The 21,012-nt window shown below is 47.3% G+C and overlaps 2 protein-coding genes and 1 long non-coding RNA gene across 4 annotated transcripts; 1 reads left to right on the top strand and 2 right to left on the bottom strand.

Moving 5' to 3' along the window:
• Positions 1-24: 24 nt before the first annotated feature.
• Positions 25-9,970, top strand: LOC308484551. 2 transcript variants are annotated; one of them, XR_013989969.1, is made up of 4 exons: positions 25-100; positions 6,654-6,781; positions 7,497-7,823; positions 9,747-9,970. It is a non-coding gene; the product is annotated as an uncharacterized lncRNA (long non-coding RNA). The 2 variants fall into 2 exon arrangements; XR_013989970.1 differs by lacking the exon at positions 9,747-9,970 and having other exon boundaries at positions 7,497-8,280.
• LOC308484442 (uncharacterized protein) lies at positions 6,238-13,588 on the bottom strand. The gene is made up of 5 exons (XM_081019404.1): positions 13,436-13,588; positions 11,674-11,872; positions 9,873-10,019; positions 8,294-8,428; positions 6,238-6,559 (listed from the first exon to the last, which is right to left on the bottom strand). The coding sequence occupies exons 1-5, from the start codon at positions 13,451-13,453 to the stop codon at positions 6,450-6,452; spliced, it is 609 nt and encodes a 202-aa protein (XP_080875530.1). The 5' UTR covers positions 13,454-13,588; the 3' UTR covers positions 6,238-6,449.
• A 1,432-nt stretch (positions 13,589-15,020) lies between these two features.
• Positions 15,021-20,992, bottom strand: LOC308484437 (uncharacterized protein). Its single transcript, XM_081019399.1, has 5 exons — positions 20,812-20,992; positions 19,412-19,613; positions 18,054-18,200; positions 16,372-16,506; positions 15,021-15,313 (listed from the first exon to the last, which is right to left on the bottom strand). The coding sequence occupies exons 1-5, from the start codon at positions 20,887-20,889 to the stop codon at positions 15,252-15,254; spliced, it is 624 nt and encodes a 207-aa protein (XP_080875525.1). The 5' UTR covers positions 20,890-20,992; the 3' UTR covers positions 15,021-15,251.
• Positions 20,993-21,012: the final 20 nt, after the last annotated feature.

Here is a 21,012-nt window from a genome sequence, read left to right as displayed (position 1 = left end):
CTCCATCCAGGAAAACAGTCTCGAGGAGAGAGACCAGAGCAGCTGCTTTTCATTAGGAGACATCCTCTTTTGTTCCTCGGGAGAAATTCACACTAAAATGGTAATTGACATAAGGGCTTTTAAAAATAACTACAACGACAAAACGGGGGGGGGGGTTGCAATTGCAGCAGAAGAGTGGAGAACTGAAATTTTCATTTGTTTATTTATTGTGTTTACATCCCCAATGTTTTCTCCAAGGAGCTCAAGGTAGCATAGATGGCTCTCCCCCTCCTCATTTAATCTCTGCAACAACCCTGTAAGGTAGTGTGATGGGACGATGAGCTGCTTGTGTGTAAAATCCTAGTCCCTCAGAGTTTGGTCAAGTTTGCAAACCTCTGTCTGTAACGGAGCCCCTTAAACATGGCTCCGTCAGTCGCTGGCAGATTCCGACAGTGGTTGCTTTCGGAATCGCTTCCAACATAAAAGCTCCTTAACGGAAACACGTCTTCTGGACTCTCTGCGTGACAGTTTCCGGCGAGGAGTGGGTGTCCCTACAGGAGGTCCTGAAACCTCCCCACTGTTTTCGCTGGAAGTGTCTCTGAGCCATCCCTCCAGCTCCCTTTCCCTCAGCTCAGCTCCTCTCCCCCTACTGGTTCCCTCTTCAGCTGCTGAGTCTCTCCCAACCTGTGTGAGCCCTTTCACTTCCCTTCCTTCCGATGGCAGTTCCCTGACATCCACCTCCCCTCCAGGGCCCCCTTCATCCCCTCTCGCCCCCTCCTCTACGGGCGGTGAGGAGGCAAAACCCCGGAATGAACTTCCTTCATCTTCCGATGTCCCGAACACTTCTCTCCACCTGTTGCGGTTCCTGGTCTCGAAGTACTCCTCCTCCTCAGAGTCCATCTCCCCTTCCCCTTCCGATTCCGAGAATCCTTCCAACTCCTCCTCCTCATCGGTGGTCCCAAAGTATTCCCTCCGGAACCTCTCCACAGGCTGAGGTTTCCTTGGGAACCTTTGATGGAACGTTTCTATCAATACCTCGTCATTGATATCTTCTGCCATTACCCAAGTGTTTTCTGACTCCGGTTCTCCTTCCCACGCTACCAAATACTCCACCTGATCCCCCTTCCATCTGGCGTCGAGGATTTCTGCCACATGGCTGCTGCATTCCCTTTCTTCTATGACCGGTCCCCGAGTGGCCATCCCTTCTCGTCCCCCCTCATACGGTGACAGTAACGACCTGTGAAATACTGGGTGCAGTTTCATGTGGTTGGGTAACCGGAGCCTGAAAGCCACTGGGTTGACCTGTTGAATGACCTCAAAGGGACCCAATCTCCTGGGTCTTAATTTCTTACAACCTCCTTTGAACGGCAACCCTTGGGTTGACAGCCACACCCTATCTCCCACCCTTATGGTTTCACCTTCCCTTCGGTTCTTGTCTGCCTGCCTCTTGTATTCTTCCTTCGCCCTTTCTAAGTTGAGTTGGAGCTGACGATGGATTGCTTCCATTTCTTCTACAAAATGCTCGGCTGCCGGGACACCCCATCTCTCCCCTTCTCCCCCTGGGAAAGCCCTGGGATGACACCCATAATTAGCCAAGAAGGGGCTCATCCCTGTGGACACATTCTCGGCATTGTTGTAGGCAAATTCCGCCAGCGCCAACTTTTCTACCCAGTCATTCTCTCTGTCATTGACATAACACCTCAGGTATTGCTGGAGGACCCCGTTTGCTCTTTCCGCCTGCCCGTTGGTTTCAGGGTGCCGGGCAGTCGAAAAGTTGACCTCCACCTGCAGTAAGCTCATGAGCTTCCTCCAGAACCTGGAAGTAAATTGTTTTCCTCGGTCTGAGACCACCCTCAATGGCACCCCGTGCAACCTAAAAATGTGTTCTACAAATAACTTCGCTGTCTCTTCCGCCGTGACTGCATGCGAGCAGGCTACAAAGTGGCACATCTTTGTTAGTAGGTCTACCACCACCATGATGGCTGTTTTCCCCTTGGACTTCGGCAGATCAGTCATAAAATCTATCGACACTGCCTCCCAAGGTCGTTCTGGGGTTGGTAAGGGTTCTAATAGCCCCGCCGGTGCCCGCCTCTCCCCTTTGGCTCGCTGGCATTGCTCACACCCTCTTACATACTCCCGTACATCTTCCCTCACCTTAGGCCACCAAAATTCCCTGGTGACCAACCACATGGTTTTGTGTTGTCCAAAATGCCCCGCCGTGGGGCTGTCGTGCAACTGCTTGAGTACCCTCCCCCTTAAGTCTCCTTCAGGGATATACAGTGCCCCTTTGTAATACAAAGCTCCATTTCTTTCCTCGAAACCCCCTGGTTCCTCTCCCTCACCCCTAAGACCTCTGAGCTTATTCTGGGCGTATTCATCATTCTCTGTTTCCTCTACCAGTTCTCTTTGTCCCACCAATGCCGCCCCACACACCCAGCGGTCCTCTGGAATGACATGTCTCTCTTCGGGTGCTCCCTCCCCCTCCAAATATTCAGGTTTGCGTGAGAGAGCGTCCGCCCTAATGTTCTCTGGGCCTGGCACGTAACAAATCTCAAAGTTAAATTTGGAGAACTCCTGGGCCCATCTCACTTGCCGTTGGTTGAGCACTCGTGCCGTCCTCCAATACTCTAGGTTCTTGTGGTCAGTGCACACTTGCACCTTATGTTGTGCGCCAATTAGCAGGTGCCTCCATCTCCGGAACGCCTCATGAATGGCTAGTAGTTCTCGGTCATACACCGTGTAGTTCCTCTCGGATTTGTTCAGCTTTCGCGAAAAAAAGGCACACGGTCTCCACTCTGACTCCTCCTTCCCTGGCTGCAGAAGCACCGCCCCAATAGCTCTGTCTGATGCGTCAGTTTCCACTCTCATCGGTTTTTGTAAATCCACATGCAGGAGTTGTTGTTCCGAGGCGAAGGCCCTTTTTAGTTCCTCAAATGCTCGCTCCGCCTCCTCAGTCCAAACGAACTTCTTCTTACTGCTGAGACAGTCCGTAATGGGCGCCGTCAGGTGGGCAAAGTTTCGGATGAACTTACGATAGAAGTTCCCAAATCCTAGGAACCTCTGCACATCCTTCCTTGTTTTGGGTGTTTTCCATTCCAGCACCGCCTGGACCTTGCCGGGATCCATGGCCAATCCCTTGTCTGACAGGCGATACCCCAGGAATTCCACCTCCTTGGTATGAAACTGACACTTCTCCAGTTTCACCCACAGCTGGTTGGCTTGCAGCCTGCTCAACACTTCTCTGACGTCTCTCACATGCTGCTCCTCATTCTCAGAATACACCAACACGTCGTCTAAGAAGGCCACACAATTCTTGTAAAGCAAAGGCCCCAGGACGTGGTTCATAAACGATTGAAAGCACGCGGAGCCTCCTTGTAGGCCGAAGGGCATAACTAAATATTCAAATGCCCCCAAAGGGGTGAACATGGTGGTTTTCCATTCATCCCCCTTCCTTATTCGTATCAGGTTGTACGCCCCCCTTAGGTCCAGTTTAGTAAAAATCTTTCCCTTCCTGACCCTTGTCAAAATGTCGTCAATCCTGGGCATAGGGAAAGCCACTGGTTCTGACACTGCATTTAAGGCCCTGAAGTCACACACAAGCCTCGGCTTGTTCGTGTTTTTTTTATCCACAAAAAACACTGGGCTGCCCCCCACCGCCCTGGACTCTCTGATGAACCCTCTCTTCAGGTTCTTGTCAATGAACTCTCTTAGCTCCTGCATCTCTCTGTCTGACATGGCGTACAGCTTGCCTACAGGGAGCTGTGCCCCAGGGAGTAAATTGATTTGACAGTCAAAGGGTCTATGCGGGGGTAGTTGGTCAGCTTCCCTTTCGCTGAAGACGTCGCGGAGATCTGCGTATTGTCGTGGTACCTTCACGTTCTCCGTTACTTCAGTCCCTGCTAGGGTGGCTTGGGCCCCTGCCAAACCCTTTCCCTCTTTGCAGTGTTCTAAGCAATGTGCTGAACCAAAAGAAACCACTCTCTGATGCCAGCCCACCAGCGGATCATGTAACGCTAGCCAGCTCATCCCCAATATAATGGGAGCTCCTCCCAAGGTGGCCACATTAAACGCTATCAGTTCGGTGTGCCTTGCCACCTTCATTATCATTGGGACGGTCTGCAAGCTGACTTCTCCTCCCAACAGCTCCCTGCCATCGATCGTGGTCACCTGCAGGGGGTTGCTTAAAGGGATCGTCTGTATCTGGTGTTCAGCTGCAAACTCTTTGCTCATGAAATTGCAGGAGCTGCCTGAGTCCAACAGCGCCTTTATCTTTAGAGGGTGTCCGTTTGGCAGCTCTAGCGCCACTTCTATCACTAGGGCGGGTTTAGGAGGTTCTGGCGTGGGCACTTTCACTGCTCTTTGGCCTGGCTGCTGTGCCCCGACGGTGGCAGCCAGGCGTTGGCTTTTACTTGCTTCGGTATTTCTTCCTCTCTTCCCTCCACAGCTCCTACCATCCCTTGCCATTCCTTCCTCTGGGGGCAGACTCTGGCAAAGTGACCTGGCTGTTGGCAGAGATAGCATTTCCGGGCGCCTTTTCCCTCCTTCTTTTCCCCCTCACTGGGCTTTGAAACTGTGCGCGCGCGCGCTGTTCCGATTTCCATCGGCTCTGCCGGCGGGAAAGTTGGCTCTGGAATGTCTGGAATGCGGAACTCCTTCCAACGTTCCCCCTTCCCTTCCCGCCTCTCCAATGCTCTCGCCTCCTGGCGCGCTCCTATGGTCAGCGCTGATTTGGTCAGCTGGTCCATAGACTCCGCCCTGGGCGCCCGGGAAAGTTCGTCTTTCACAGCCGAAGAAAGCCCTTCTTCAAAGAGCATTTGAATGGGTTCCGCCGATAGATCCCACCCCAATTTATGGATCAACATGGTGAACTCAGTCCAGTACTCACGGACAGATCGGCTCCCCTGTTTGCAAGCCATTAACTGTCTGCGGACCACTCCCTGTTCAATATCGCTGGAAAACATCAGATCCATGGCGCGAAAGAACTTCATCGTGTCCTTTAGGACGTCACTATTCGCTGCCATCAGGGGTCTAACCCAGTCTCTCGCCCCCTTTTCAAGATGCCCAATCACGAAAGCCACTCGTGATTCCTCGTCAGGGAATTCATCAAACTGCAGATTGAGGGCATATTGCATCTCTGTCCGAAAGCCATGATAGTCTTTGGGCTCCCCCCCAAACTTCTGCACCAATCCTGGTACCTTTCTGACGAGCTGGGTGTCTTTCCCCTTTTTGTCTGCATCCTGAGCCCTCCTCTCCTCAAGCCTCGCCGTCTGCAGCGCTAGCTGGACCTCCAACACCCGGTACCTTTCTTCCAGGCTTGGACCCGCTCCAGCTCCTGCTTCTCCGGTTCCGGCTGGGTTGCTCATGATGCCTTCTCCTGCACAAGCTGCTCACGAAGACTGTCGGAATGCTGTGATGGGACGATGAGCTGCTTGTGTGTAAAATCCTAGTCCCTCAGAGTTTGGTCAAGTTTGCAAACCTCTGTCTGTAACGGAGCCCCTTAAACATGGCTCCGTCAGTCGCTGGCAGATTCCGACAGTGGTTGCTTTCGGAATCGCTTCCAACATAAAAGCTCCTTAACGGAAACACGTCTTCTGGACTCTCTGCGTGACAGTTTCCGGCGAGGAGTGGGTGTCCCTACAGGAGGTCCTGAAACCTCCCCACTGTTTTCGCTGGAAGTGTCTCTGAGCCATCCCTCCAGCTCCCTTTCCCTCAGCTCAGCTCCTCTCCCCCTACTGGTTCCCTCTTCAGCTGCTGAGTCTCTCCCAACCTGTGTGAGCCCTTTCACTTCCCTTCCTTCCGATGGCAGTTCCCTGACAGGTAGGTTAGACTTAGAGACAGTGACTGGCTGAGTGAGGATTATGAACTTTCAGGTCTTAGTTGAACACTCCAACCACTAAGCCGTACTGGCTATAAGCTTGGAAATATGAGGAAACTGAGATAACTGGAATGGGCAGGTTCCTACATTCCTCCTGTTGGGAGGTAGTTAGGGGCTGTCCTGGCCATGAGACGTCACTACATCCAGCAAAAACGGGTGCAAACATGGATGGGACTGGTGGTATGAGGCAGGCATGGTTGGGGGAGCAGCCTGGAGATGCCAACTCAATCCCTGCCTACATATGAGGCAACAGGCAAGACTGAAAAACCGATAACCCTGAGTAGCACTGATTAGTACAGAGACAAAAAATAACCATGAGGTGTTGGAGAATTATGTGATCATCTGTTGTCTTGCCTCTGACTGAGAAACATTCAGATGTCAACTGTTTTTATTATTTTATTTTATTTTTCAATGTTGCTGAGTAAAAGTGATGTGGGTAAAAATTGAGAGTAAAGTAATCAGCTGTTCCGGGAAGATGTGGAGGCCACCAAGTTGGCCAAGGCAGACCATCCTAAACCATTATCCAATCGTGTTCCAGGGCCCCATGTTTAGCTCCAATAGGGAAACGTCTGTGGTTGTAGATATGGACTATGGTCTACAATTGCAGCTCTGTGTGGTGGTGTGTACTCTTCTCTGGGGATATTTCCACGCACAACCTCTCCTCTGCTGAAGTGAAGCCCAAGTGCCGCAGCAGGCTCTGTGTGCCTGGAAAAGGGGGAAAGAGCGGATTATAACGAATCGTCCTGCAACTTGGCTGTTTCATGGTGCTTTTTTTTTTTTTTTTTTTTTTTGTAACTAGTAAAGATGCCCAGAAGACAGGAGTGCCTGGCGTGCTCTGGTCCATGGGGTCACGAAGAGTCGGACACGACTGAACGACTAAACAACAACAAAGATGCCTAGGTGACAGTGTCACCAAAGTAGTTTCAGGTGAGCACCAACAACTTCAGCCAACCCGCCCATGTTAAAGAACACTACCATGCTGAAATGGTGAGCCATAGCTCAGTGTGCACACACTCAACAATCCTGCAAAAATATTCAGCAACCCCCAGCTGAAAACTGGTGGAGGGGAAGTCCCGTCTGTAGCCACTGAGAGTCACTGTCCGAGGGGAGAAAAAGCACTGAGTCAGCATAAGGTCGCTATGAGTTCCTATTGTGCATAGTGTCATCTTTCCTAAAGGTAAAGGTAAAGGGACCCCTGACCATTAGGTCCAGTCGTGACCAGCTCTGGGGTTTCGGCGCTCATCTCGCTTTATTGGCCGAGGGAGCCGGCGTACAGCTTCCAGGTCATGTGGCCAGCATGACTAAGCCGCTTCTGGCGAACCAGAGCAGCGCATGGAAACACCGTTTACCTTCCCACCACAGTGGTACCTATTTATCTACTTGCACTTTGACGTGCTTTCAAACTGCTAGGTTGGCAGGAGCAGGGACTGAGCAATGGGAGCCCACCCCGTCACGGAGATTCAAACCACCGACCTTCTGATCGGCAAGTCCTAGGCTCTGTGGTTTAACCCACAGTGCCACCAGCATCCCTGTCATCTTTCCTAGGAATGCTGGAAAAAAGCAACCTTTGCTTTGAAAAAGGTTATGGGAACCTATTTATCCCATACTAATGATACTGCTGGTGATGTGTTTGTTTTGAAAGCTTCAACAAATCAAGGACCGCTTTAATGCTCATAAATCTCTCCTCTTCTAACTGGCCAGCATGGTAACATTTTGCTCAGTGAACACCTTCTTGTGGAAACAGGGAAACAGAATCTACAAGTCACTTCCATTCATATTGCAGTTTCTATAGGGAGCCTAGAGAAAGGTGAGCTTTTCCCTACTGAGAGTTCTATGCAGACGACCCCTTGGAACTTTGACCTCTTTCTGTGTAATAGATTACTCTTTAAATTAATGGCATGGCAAACCAAAACCCTTCTATCTTCAATAGCAATGAGGAAGCAGATGGTAAAGCAAGAACTTCCTTTTGGTATGTAAATTCATCTCTATTCTCTTTATGTATTTCATGCTGTTTGTATCAAGTGTCATGTGGGACTGGTCAGTTTCAGATACTCTCTGTTTCTAAATTTCCCAGCCTTAAGTGCCCCCCCCCCCCAATTTCCACATTAGTTTTGTGAACTTTTCTTCAGGAAGTCTGCCTGAAAATCTGCACGAACTTTCACAGAACAAGATACCTTTTCACCTTGCCATGTCTCATTATGGTGTCCTTGTCTAGATTAGCACTCCAATAACAACAACATGAAAAAGAACAACATCAATGCACAAATTCAGTCTCTCACTCCCACAAATTATGTGGAGTCCCTTGCATTTGGGGAAATCCTAGGGGTCAGCACACCCTGAGAAATCTACCTTCATGACCATGTCAGGTGAGATTGTAGACTAGCTCTCCTAGACTCCCAGCTTCACCTGCATCCCACTCCTTCCCACCTGTGTACTCACCCAAGAGAAAGCACAAGATGCAGACAAAGCAAGCTAGGAAGAAACCGCAGAAAGGTGTGAGGCGAGTGCCATCTGTATCTACTTCGGTTCTAAGCTTCATGTCTGTAATCACCAGAGAGCACACCAGGATGATTCCTGCAGGCAAAGGGAAAGAAGCGTTGGGGTGATGTGTGTCCCTCCTTGCCTTTGGAGCCTGGTTTCTCTTTCTGTCCCTGTTCATCTCCTCCACTCTTCCAACATTCCACCATCTTCAGCTGACCAGGGGTCTCCCTTGCCATTAAACAATTTCACCCATTATCCCATGCTGGCGTGTTGCTGCTGGTTGTCAGGATTTCAAAGCACTATGCAGGACTCTCTTCAAGCACCCAACTGGCTGGTTGTCAGAGTTTGTAAAGAGCTATGTGGGGTGCTGTTCACAGTGCTTTGCAAATCCTCTGTTGGCTCTGCACCATCTTTACCTGCACACCTGATTTCATATATGCATGCAACTCCAAAGTTCATGTAATCAAAATCATCACACGTCTGTCCAAGACGCCATTCCCACCTTCCACTGCTGTTTCCTCATCAAATGTTTTAAATTCTAAATTCCAGTGGAGTAAAGACCTGTCTTACTTGTTGTTTATGATGTTCTAGGTATGCAGCTAGCACAATATAAATATAATCGTCATAATGTACTGCATCCCTCAGGTACCTCAGGTTACATACGCTTCAGGTTACATATGCTTCAGGTTACAGACTCCACTAGCCCAGAAATAGTACCTCGGGTTAAGAACTTTGCTTCAGGATGAGAACAGAAATCATGCTCCAGCGGTGCAGCAGCAGCAGCAGGTCCCATTAGCTAAAGTGGTGCTTCAGGTTAAGAACAGTTTCAGGTTAAGAACGGACCTCCAGAACGAATTAAGTACTTAACCCGAGGTACGACTGTACTTTGATCTATTATCATTACTATGGACATCAGGCACTGTGTACATTTACAGCCAGTGTGGTATAGTGGTTAAAGTGTCAGCCTGGGACCTGGGAGACCAGAGTTCAATTCTCCACTCAGCCACGAAGCTCACGGGGTTCCCTTGGGCCAGTCCCTGTCTCTTGGCCTAACCCACCTTACAGGGTTGTTGTGAGGATTAAATGAGGATTGGGGAGAACCATGCACACCCCCTTGAGCTCCTTGGAGGAAAAAAAGTGGGATATGAATACAATAAATAAATAAAATAAAAACATTATAAGAATGTATCACTATAATCAAGAACATCTGCCAATGTGTACATTGACTCAATTAAATCAACAAGGTTTATTTAATGTCTCATTAAAAATAGAAATTCTGTGCTCAGTTGATCCTGATCAAGGATTCAAATGACACCCCCCCCACACACACACCTCTATATATTATGCCAATGGTGCGGAATTGCATATTTCCTCTGATTTAGTATGCTTTATTTTTTTTTTTTTTTGTTAGTTAGGAGCAAGATGCTATTTGAGGCACTGAAGGCGTACATTGCAGTAAATGGTGTCCATCTCTCCCTGGCCCCAGACCTCTGGTTTCTGAGGTTTCAGAGGCAGTGCCACATGCTTTCAAGCGTACCTGTGCTGAAGTTCGCCAGAGAAGAAATCAGGGCTTCACATATCTGCACGGTTGCAAGGCGAGAGAGGAGATCCCGTGATGAAACCACAGCAATTAAACTCATAAGGACAGCTAATATTGAAAGGATCTGAGTAGCCTCCATATATCCTGGAAGGATTTTTTTAAAAACACACAAAACAATTATTAAATATTAAGCTTCCTTAGACTAACTCAGGCTATTGACCCACTGGTGACTCACCTGTGGCCCTCTGGTTGTCATTGGACTGCAACTCCCACCAGCCCCGGCCACCCTGGGCAATGACCAGGAATGATAAGAGCTGTAGCCCAGCAACCTCTGGAGGACCACATGTTCCTCACCCCATTTCTGCCCCAACTAGAATTTTGTGTGTCCAAGACCTTCTGCATCCTCCTTCCTAGATTTTTGGAGATTTGTTCCAAGCAGTATCACTCCACTGTAATACTGAAAGGTACTCCTTTCCAATACCCAGAGCCAACCCACCCATGAGACAAGGTGAGCTGACTGCCTCAGGCAGAAGAATCCCCTCCCACCTTGCCCCTGATGTAGATCTTGCCTCACCCCTCTTCCCTGGCAGGGAGGCGAGCACCATTTTGGGGACCGCCTCAGGTTCCAAAATGTCTTGGGCCACCCTCCCACATCTCATTTCAGATCATTGGCTTTGACCGTCGTGCTGAGGTCCTGAGCCTTTCCCCCAAATGATATGTCCCTGGAGAGTGTTTTATTATTTCATGATTAATATCTGTCGTGTAAAGCAATTCTTCTTGTCTCAGAGAGAATTACATTTTTTTTTTTAAAAAAAAGCAGTGAATGTCAAATTGAAATGCACAAAAGATTTTTTTTTTAATTAAAAAATACCTAAAAATACTCATCCTGCAACAACTAAAAAAGGCCACATCTGATCCCAGCCCAGCTAAAGGATGGACACCAATTAAGAGCAAAATGTCTTTGCTAACTGGATGTTCTGCCTTTCCATATAAAATGTGCAAAGCAGCAAACAAGAAAATGCATAGTGAAAGATAACCAATCAAAAGCAACAATAAACCTGTCAGCAATAGCTCAATGAGAGCTCCACCTCATTCCGAGGAGATGGAGGTGTTTTTTGTTGGGATCATGATGGAGAGGAATGAATCTGGCCTCCCCTGCCTGCTTGCTGTGGCTCTGGTGGGAGTTGCTCTTCCCACAACATCTATTTACTTATTTAGAATACTTATATCTTCTCTGTATTGCCCCCAAAGGCTCTCACATGGCTTTCAAAATATTTTCATGATCAAAACCATACTCAAGTCTGGTATCAAGAAGAGGAGTAACAATGTGTCTCTATAGAGCCAGAATTATCCAGGTGGCATTTTTCTGTTCTTTCTCTTTGTCCTCCCTGGTTGATGGCCTTTGACTTCTGCCTACTGGGTAGCAGAGCCCCCACGAATCATCTCTAAGAAAATAGATCAACTGGATCTTGCTCATGATGGAGGCACATGTTACCCTGCTGCTAGTTGAAGTGCTGGATGGAGGGGAGAAAAATCTCAGTGTGCCGCCTACCTACAATGGTCCGACCCTAAATTTGGCAAAGTAGTAGAAATGTGCAGACTACAGTATGCAGTTTAAAATGTGCATTAATTTGCTCAGTTGGTTGTTGTTTTTCTGGTGATAGTGTTGCTAACATAGGATGCATAATTTCAGCTTAGCATACTGCACCATTTATAGCCCTGATAATCAATTAACGATTACCCATTTGGCCCAGGAACTCCCCACCCATCCCCAATATTAGCCAAGCATGCCACTTACCATTTATGACAAAAATGGCATCGCATCCTAACTGATCACATATGGTCCACCATCCCAACATTAAATATTGAGCATCTTCATAATGATGCCATAGCATTAAGGGAGATCCTATGACAATTACGAGCAAGGTGAGGTTGATGCAGCACAAAGTAAAGTATGTCTTTTCCCGGAAAGTTGCCTGGCAGATCTTGAGGAGGACCTGCAGAAAGTGGGGGGGGGGGGGGAGTCCAGCATCATCAGGCATCCTTAAAATAGTAAGACATCACATTGATATGTCAGAGCAGGTGTGGGGAACTGTCCTGTTCTGGTAACAGGAAGGAGGTGATAAAACAATACAGGTTGCTTGTTTCAGTACCATGGAGACCTCCTAGTGAGCAATGCACTCTAATAAGGCTTGGTATGGTGACACTCCAGCCCACCTCGTCTAGGCTCTGTCTCCTTTTGAACTACTAGAGTTTCTTAAAGGATCAGCCCTCTGGCCTGATGAATGGCACATGTCCTGCACTCCATAGGCTCCTACCAGATGTGTTCTCTGTGCCATTGGACTTGCAAGGTGGTTTGGGAGGTGCTCATAGGAACAAAGGAAGCTCCCTTATACGGAATGAGACTATTTGGTCCACCTCAGTAGAGAATGGTCCATTTGGAAGAATGGGGAAATGCCCAAGAAACCTCAGTCTGCCCTCAAAAAATCCTCACATGCCTGCCTTCTTACTTCAAACCAGTTGAGAGGTAGCACTATCTGTCAGTTTCCAGGCCTTCCTTAGTTTTAGTGTTTACCCTTGTGGAACATAACTTGGAAAGCCGATGGGGACAAAACTAGCATTAGTTTGCTCTGCTCTGGGATTCTTCTGAACAGAGTTCCACCTGCCCTACCTGCACTACACATTTGAAGCAATATCATGCCGCATTAAACAGACACAGCGTCCTCCAAGCAGAGGGCCTTCTCAGTAGTGGCACCCACACTGTGGAACACTCTCCCTTCAGATGTCAAGGAAATAAACAACTGTCTGACTTTTACAAGACATCAGAAGGCAGCCCTGTTTAGGGAAGTTTTTAATGTTTGATCTTTTATTTTTTTAAAATCCTGTTGGAAGCCACCCAGAGTGGCTGGGGAAACCCAGCCAGATGGGCGGGGTATAAATAAATTATTATTATTATTATTATTATTATTATTATTATTATTATTCCAAAGGATCCAACAGCTGTGGTTTGCTAAGCGTGTTGAGAGATGTTAGGAAAACCCCTTTCCTCCCCATGCAGAGGTACCATTTTCAGAGTTCCCTGAAAGAGGGATTGATTGTTAAACCCTGCAGTGTGTGGGACCCTCAGCTCCTGGAAAAGGATGCCAACTGCCTGTGCTTCCCAGTTCATTTTCCACACATTTGTCCCTAGAAGAAAAGGGTAAAGAGGAAGGAGAAGGGGGGCAAAAGACTGGAAGGCAGAGGGGCAAGAACTATATGGAACTTAAGAACACAAGAAGAGCCTCTTGGATCAGGCCACTATCTCATCTAGACCAGCATAATGTTCTCTCAGTGGCCAACCAGATACCTGAGGGAAACGTTCAAACAGGACCCGAGAACAAGAGCCCTCTCCTCTCCCACAGTTTCCAGCTACTAGTATTCAGAAGCATTACTGCCGCTGAAAAAAAGTTTGTGAAGAAAGGAGCAGCTTGCCGGAGTCTTGCCTACTCTGTCTTCTTGACCAGATGCAAGATACAAAGTGATTTGGTAGCATATTCTCGGGTCTGTGGATTGGGATGTACCTTATTGCTCAGTATCATCTCTCCCAATAGTTGGTTCTGTCCTTCAGCATCAGATCACAGGAACACTGCCTCCTTTCCTCTGTGCTGCTCATCTAGCAAGCATGATTCTGGGTAGTTTCCATGTCTGCCTTTGTGATATTTCCAATGATGTCACACACCCCTCTTTCTGCCTAGACCTAACAATCCCCAGCTCCCATGGGAACAATGAAAGTCATGTTTTAATAACAATGTACTAGCTGTCCTAGGGGAGTGGGTGGCGCTGTGGTCTAAACCACTGAGCCTCTTGTGCTTGCTGATCGGAAGGTTAGCAGTTCAAATCCCTGCAACGGGGTGAGCTCCTGTTGCTCTGTCCCAGCTCCTGCCAGCCTAGCAGTTTGAAAGTATACCAGTGCAAGTAGATAAATAGGTACCACTGTGGCAGGAAGGTAAACAGTGTTTCCATGTGCTCTGGTTTCCATCACAGTGTTCAGTTGTGCTAGAAGCGGTTTAGTCATGCTGGCCACATGACCCGGAAATGTGTCTGTGGACAAACACTGGCTCCCCTGGCCTGAAAGAGAAATGAGTGCTGCAACCCCATAGTTGCCTTTGACTGGACTCAACTGTCCAGGGGTCCTTTACCTTTTACTAGCTGTCCTACATTCTTTAGAATGAAAGAAGCCTCTGATTTCATAGCACAGGTAGCCAATGTGATGATTTTAGCACTCAGAAGGGTCTGTTGGCAGTCTTTCAGATATTTGGGTCCTCATTTAGGACTTTAAATATCCATGTGAGCACCTCGAATTGGGCCTGGAAACTCTTCTCGTCTCTTCCTCTCCTCTCCCCCCCCCCCCAATGTCAGAAAAAGCCTCCCTTGTAGCCATTGCTTGGTTCCAGAATTGTACTACAAAATTCAGATAAGTGCATGTTTTAAAAGGATGGCTGTGTTCCTGCTCACATATCATTGTGCAAAAGGCAAGAGAGGTAAGCTTGCCTCTAACTAGGAACTGAATCAAATTTCTCCCTCATGTTCACCAGTACTGCAAAGTTGTCCAGAAATATGGGTTACTGAATCTATCAATTCCAGTTTCTCTCAATTTCTTATTCACATTTCCACATCAGAATGTGATTTAAAAAAAATTGTTTCCACGTGAAACATGAGAACATGGGAAATCCTCCTGAAATTTGTGTTTGCTTCATAGTTTCTTCGTAGTTGCAATTTTGCCAAATTAGTAACATTATCTCAAGCAGCTTCCTACTATATAATGCATGTTCTTCTGCCATTCTACCCAACATAAGCATTTTGATGTACACTTTACCTCTCTACACACACACACTTCTGTACCCATTGTGGGTTTGGAGTAATATTGCAAACTTCAGAGAAGTGCAAATTTCAAAGGATAGCTGTGTTTCAGTTCATGTACTGATTTGGAAAGTGAATTGTTCATGCTGACAACTGAACTGACTTTCTCCCTCATCCCTAGCCAGAAGTGAACATTTGGAGAGGTGCGGGCTTTTGAATAAAATTAACGCAGAGCCAAAACTAGCCACGAGAAACTGAATAATAAAGTGAGTGTGCATAGCATTACATATCAGATTGAGAAACATCTATTTGACAAACAGTTTATTTTTAATGCTGCTATGTGTATCTTGCTGAAGTCCTTCAACATCTCCAGTGACTCTGTTAAGTGACATCACCACACAGAATTTCCATTTTCCAGACAGGCTCCAGGAACTGGTATGTGGCTTATGGAGAAGAATGCCTGCAGTGATGGGTACAGCCCAAAGACTGCGCATGTGATCCAACAGTAATGCCCTTTGAACCCACGGCTGGTGTTATTTAGATCTTCATTATTTTATTTCCAAAGAACCACCTCCTGTGCTGCAGAAGACTCAGGGTTCCTGGGTGCAGGGGAAGTAGAAAATAAAAAAGCCATCACTAGTCCAACAAGACTGCTGTTCAGAATCCACTAAGCAAGTAATAACAATAATTTTAGAATTTCAGCTATATGATTTTGATTTATTTAGCTAGCAAAGGTGTCAGAGCTATAATTCTCAGAGCGGCTTAAGCCCATCCCTCTTCCCAGAGAACTCTGGGAATTGCAGCACTGTGCAAGGGTCTCCTTACAACTCCCAACACCCTTAACAAACTACACTGCTGAACAGGTGTTGCTCACCAGGGGTGCCAACTTGAATAAAATAATGGGGGCCCAGGTAAGCCCCGCCCCACATAATCAATCACAAGATGACACACCATTTGAATGGCAAGGGCCACCAACTTTGCAGGGTTCTGGATTCCTCAAATATTTTATTGTGGGGGTGGATTGATGGGACCTCATCCCCTAGGAGTGCCATGGCTGTTGTGCTGCTCATTGGTGGTGGGCAACGCCAAGTCTCCTGCAGCTCTCCCTTCTGACGGCTCCTAATCTTAAAAGTGGGCTTGTGCCAGTCAACTCTTCAAGTAGAGGGTTGCCCTCTGAAAAGTAAGGTGCCTGGGCAGGGTTGGAGTGCCCTGTTTTGCTGCCTAATGTGAAATGGGAAGGTGCAGCCAGTGTGGTGTAGTGGTTAAGAGTGGTGGACTCGTAATCTGGTGAACCGGGTTCGCTTCCCCACTCCTCCACATGCAGCTGCTGGGTGACCTTGGGCTAGTCACACTTCTTTGAAGTCTCTCAGCCTCACTCACCTCACAGAGTGTTTGTTGTGGGGAAGGAAGGGAAAGGAGAATGTTAACCGCTTTGAGACTCCTTCGCATAGCGATAAAGCGGGATATCAAATCCAAACTCTTCTTCTTCTGCTGCTGCTCCCACTGCTGCCCCCTTTACCTAGGTGTCACGGCGGCTCCCACAATGACAACAATGGCAGCAGGCTTGTGAGATCTTGCAGGGTAACTGCCATTTCTCTGCCACCTGTGGGGTGCCCACTGCATGGGTGAGCCACTCCTGTGTATGGGCTGTACTTACCTAAGAGGAAACACAGGAAACAGGCAAAGCACCCTGCAAAGAATCCCAGGTATGGTGCTGCATGAGTCCCATCTGAATCAACCTCAATTGCAAGCTTGCTGTATGTAACCACTAAAGAACAGAGCAGGAAGAAACCTGCAGGCAGAAGGAGGACAAGAGAAGGCTTTGTGGTGATCCCATTCTCCTTTCCCTCTTCTTCTGGATGCCTTAATTTTATTTTCAGAATTATCTGGTATGGACACCTTAAACATACATATCCATCAATAGTTGACATGAGGTTCCCAAACACCCAAGATCAACTTAAAATCACACATAGTCAGCCCTATACTCCATGGCTGAGCAACCTTTGGCCCTCCAGATGTTTCTGGACTGCAGCTTCCATCAACCACTGGCTACGCTGGCTGGGGCCGATGGGAGCTGGAGTCCAACAATGTGTGGACACAGATACTTGACCCCTGCCCTACTCTCACTTCCTTGAGAGTAAGTCCCATGGACCTTAGTAGGCATTATTCTCAGCAGACATGAATATGAATGCATGAGCAATGCACATACCTGTATAACAACAACAACAACTTTCTTATTTATACCCTGCCCATCTGGCTTTGTTGCCCCAGCTACTCTGGGCATCCCTGTCAGTGATAAAGGGAAGAGGAGGAGGAGGAGGAGGAGGAGGAAGGCACTTGACATAAGAAATGACCAGCTCAGCCTGGCCTTGTTCATTCACATGCGTGAGTTTCTGACTGAAATAGGAAAACCAAGGTCTTCACATAAGTTGGGGGGAAGTGAAAGGGGTTTAAAGATATCTGACCAGGAGAAGTAACATACAGACATGTGCATACAGATGTATTTTTTATATCTGCCAGCACTCGGTGTACAAAGCTGGGGCTTAAACAGAGAAAGGAAATGAATTGTATGGACTATTTTCTTTTATAAGATCCATTTTTACTTTTGACCTTCTTGTCCCAATTTGTTTAATTCACACACACAGAGAGAGAGAGATGGCTTAAACAAGGGACAACACCTACCAAAGTAGTGTTCAGTTATTTATAAAGCCAATTTGCTTGACATAACGGCCTTCATGAGCCCTGGGAATTTAGAGGCTACTTGCCTCCTGCTTTCCAAGCCAAGTGTGGGGAACCTTTGTTCCCTCCACCCAGATGTTGCCAAACTGAAATTCTCATCATCCCTGCTCATTGGTCATGATTGACGGGGCTGTTGGTAGTTGTAGTTCAGCAGTATCTGGAAGGACAAAGGCTCCCCACACCTGCTCTAGGGAAAGACTATCACTCAGGGAGGAGGCCTCACCGTATGGCACAGGATTCATAGAATCATAGAATCATAGAGTTGGAAGAGACCACAAGTGCCATCGAGTCCAACCCCCTGCCAAGCAGGAAACACCATCAGAGCACTCCTGACATATGGTTGTCAAGCCTCTGCTTAAAGACCTCCAAAGAAGGAGTCTCCACCACACTCCTTGGCAGCAAATTCCACTGTCAAACAGCTCTTACTGTCTCCTCTCTCATTTGCTCCCTTTTGCAGTGTTCACAGTCGGTCCTTTCTCTCCAATCCTGAATCAACACTCTTCCAAGGCTCACTGCTCTGTGATTTTTAGCTGGTTTGTGGGGGATGGGGGGTCGGGAGTGCTGTTCTATCATGTATTGCTATTATGGCTTACACAATACCTGCGCTGAAGTGGGCCACAGAAGAAAGCAGGCTTTCGGATACCACCTTTCTCATGACCCGAGCAAGAAGCTCCCATGACAAAAAAAGGGCAACGAAATCACTGATTAAGGCTAGTATCAAAAGGAGACGAACCACATGCAGATATTCTAGAGGAAGTGAAAGGAGGGGAAAAGAATTAATGATATATAAAGCTGCCTTATACCATATCAGGTTACTTAAAGTTGGAGCAGTGCAGTGCTTTAGGCCACATGCAAAGCACACATTTAAAGCAGTATCATAAACAGTGATGGCTTCTGGGAGAGAATTTTGGGAGCCATTGTTTGTTAAGGGTGCTAAAAGTTGTTAGGAGACCCTTATTCCCCTCACAAAGCTACAATTCCCAGAGCAATTGCTCTGCCCAGGGAAATCCAGGAATTATAGTTTTGTGAGGGGAATAGGGGTCTCTCCTGATAGCTCAGGACACTTAACAAACTGGAGCTCCCAGAATTCTTTGGGGGAAGTTATCACTGTTTAAAGTGGTGTCACATACCCTCCAACACTTCTCCAATGAAAAGAGAGATGTTCCCTCCAAACGTTTCTCCGATGAAAATAGGGATATCCTATTCCCTACCCTCCAACACTTCTCTGATGAAAATGGGGATATCCTAAGGGAAAGCGGGATATTTTGGGATCAAATCAGAACCTGGGATGGCTTCTATAAACCTGGGACTGTCCCTGAAAAATAGGGACACTTGGAAAGTCTGGTGTCATAGTATGTTTAATGTGTGGTGTGAACATAGCCTAGGAGTGGACAGGTGAGGGTTCAAGTCAACACTCAGCTATGAAGCTCTCTCACTGGCTCATTTCACATATCCTGTGGTGGACAGTGGACGCTCGGGTTGTGAACGTGATCCGTGCGGGATGCACGTTCACAACCCGCAGCCTCCGCAACCCGCAGCGGCGCGTCTGTGCATGCTCAAAGTGCAATTTAGCACTTCTGCGCATGCACGACCGCCAAAACCAGGAAGTAACCTGTTCCGGTACTTCTGGTTTTTGGAGGTCCGCAACCTGTAAAAACGCAACCTGAAGTGTCTGTAACCCGAGGTATGACTGTACTGGTAAATTCTGAATGGCAGGAGCTAATAATGGGAGACCCTGTAGCCACACCCCCAAGGAAGGTCCAAAAACACAGCAAACCTCCCCCCACCCCCAGCTCAAAGAGCATCAGTACTGTTATGGCATGATAGCCAGTTTCTTGTGAACAGCGCATCTTCAATCCCCTGCAATTTACATGGAACTGACTGTATACAGCCCCGATCATTCCTAACTCATTTGTCCTGGGACTCAATAAAATGGAAACCAGTCTTGTGTCTCTCACCATTGACAGGGAGAAAAACATCATCACACTCTAGCTGATGGTTGCATATGGCCCACAATCCAAAAACAAAATAGCCATCCACATAGTCGTGTCGGAGCCATAAGGGAGTCACCATGACATTCACAAGCAGCATGAAGTTGATAAAGCACAAGGTGCAGTAGGTGCTTCTGTAGAAGGATGCGGAGCATATCTTGGCAAGGATCTGAGGAAAGAGGAAAGCCCACATCAAGCCATCCTAAGAGAACAGTAAGGCTTTCATGGTGGTGATTGGTACAATGATGGAGAGCATTTATTATTTTGATGGGAGGCAGCCAGAGTGGCTGGGGCCACTCTGGCAGATAAAGTTGATGGATTATGCCGAAATGGCAAAAATGACTTGAAGAATCAGAAATCAGGAAGACCAAAATTTTAAGAAAGAATGGGGGAAATTTATAATTTATAAAACCATTGTAAATTGTTAAAATTGTTAGTAGGATTGGAATAACACTTGTAGATTAATTGTGAATTTTAGATATAACGGAGATGTAAAAGATTTGGATTATTATAAAAGGTGCAGGAGGAAATGACTAACAACAGGACCCACAAAGCAGAGGAAGGAAGTCCAGGAGATTCTTTGGAATCTTGTTTTTAAGTAGTATGTGGGATATGTGATTGTAAAACTGTAATTTGAAAAACCAAATAAATAAATTAAAAACAAAACAAAACAGAGTGGCTGGGACAACCCAGTCAGATGAGCGGCTAATAATAATAATAATAATAATAATAATAATAATAATAATGTTGACTGACAGACTGAATGACTGTTTTTAATATATGCTTTCAGCTGTTTCTATTTTATCTGTAAGCAGTGGCGTAGCGTGGGGGGTGCAGGGGGGGCCGGCTGCACCGGGCGCAACATCTGGGGGGGGCGCGCTCGCAGCTCTCTGCCCCTACCTGGCTCGAGTGCTAAAACCCACGGGTTAGGGGGCGCAAATTACTTGCCTTTCCCCGGGTGCTGACAACCCACGCTACGCCACTGTCTGTAAGTCACCTTGAGTCCCTTCTGAATAAAGAATTGATATCAAGATGATGATGATGATATCCCTCTGCTGCTGTTGCATCCTTACTATAGCCCTTTCCAACTTTGTATTTCAGACACGTGTCTCTTGAGAGCTGCAGTACAGGTGTGGGCAACATTTCATTTTCCAGAAGTGTGGCCCATGACAGGGGTGATGGCTGTTCAGCAACATCCAGAGTGCCAAAGGTCCCTCACTCCTGACCCCATAGGAAGAATGAGAGGGTGGTGAGAGAAAGAGAAGGGAGGCAAGATCGAAAGGAAGCAAGAGGCGGAAGAAAGAATACATGAACGATAAAGGAACCGTTTGTTTGTGTCCGAGCCTTGCCTACTGTGTCCTGCTTACCAGGGGCAACAAAGCAGGTAATCTGGCAATAGATCTTTGGATCCTATGTATTGTCAAACACTTCTTAGTCACTATCATCTCTGCCAGGAGTTGTTATGGACCTTAGGCATCAGAGAATAAAAAACTGGTTTGAGGCCTCCTTCACTCTGTGCTGGTCTCCTAGCGACCACCACCTGAAGTTTCCACGCCTGCTTTTGTGAT

Source organism: Podarcis pityusensis, assembly GCF_964106645.2.
Source record: "Podarcis pityusensis genome assembly, chromosome: 8".
NCBI lineage: Eukaryota > Metazoa > Chordata > Lepidosauria > Squamata > Lacertidae > Podarcis > Podarcis pityusensis.
The sequence above is the reverse complement of the archived record's forward strand: the minus strand, read 5'-3'. Positions and strand labels throughout refer to the sequence as shown.

Bases quoted from the DNA above. Each gene is read 5' to 3' on its own strand.
- LOC308484442 (XM_081019404.1), bottom strand. The intron at 10,020-11,673 runs GTAAGTGGCATG...AAATCCTTCCAG, and splicing joins TGCCATTTTTGTCATAAATG to GATATATGGAGGCTACTCAG. The intron at 8,429-9,872 runs GTACGCTTGAAA...CTTTGCCTGCAG, and splicing joins TCTGGCGAACTTCAGCACAG to GAATCATCCTGGTGTGCTCT.
- LOC308484437 (XM_081019399.1), bottom strand. From the start codon at position 20,889: ATGATAGTGACTAAGAAGTGTTTGACAATACATAGGATCCAAAGATCT. The intron at 19,614-20,811 runs GTAAGCAGGACA...CTCTTTCCTCAG, and splicing joins TACCTGCTTTGTTGCCCCTG to ATCCTTGCCAAGATATGCTC. The intron at 18,201-19,411 runs GTGAGAGACACA...CACTTCCTCTAG, and splicing joins TGTTTTTCTCCCTGTCAATG to AATATCTGCATGTGGTTCGT.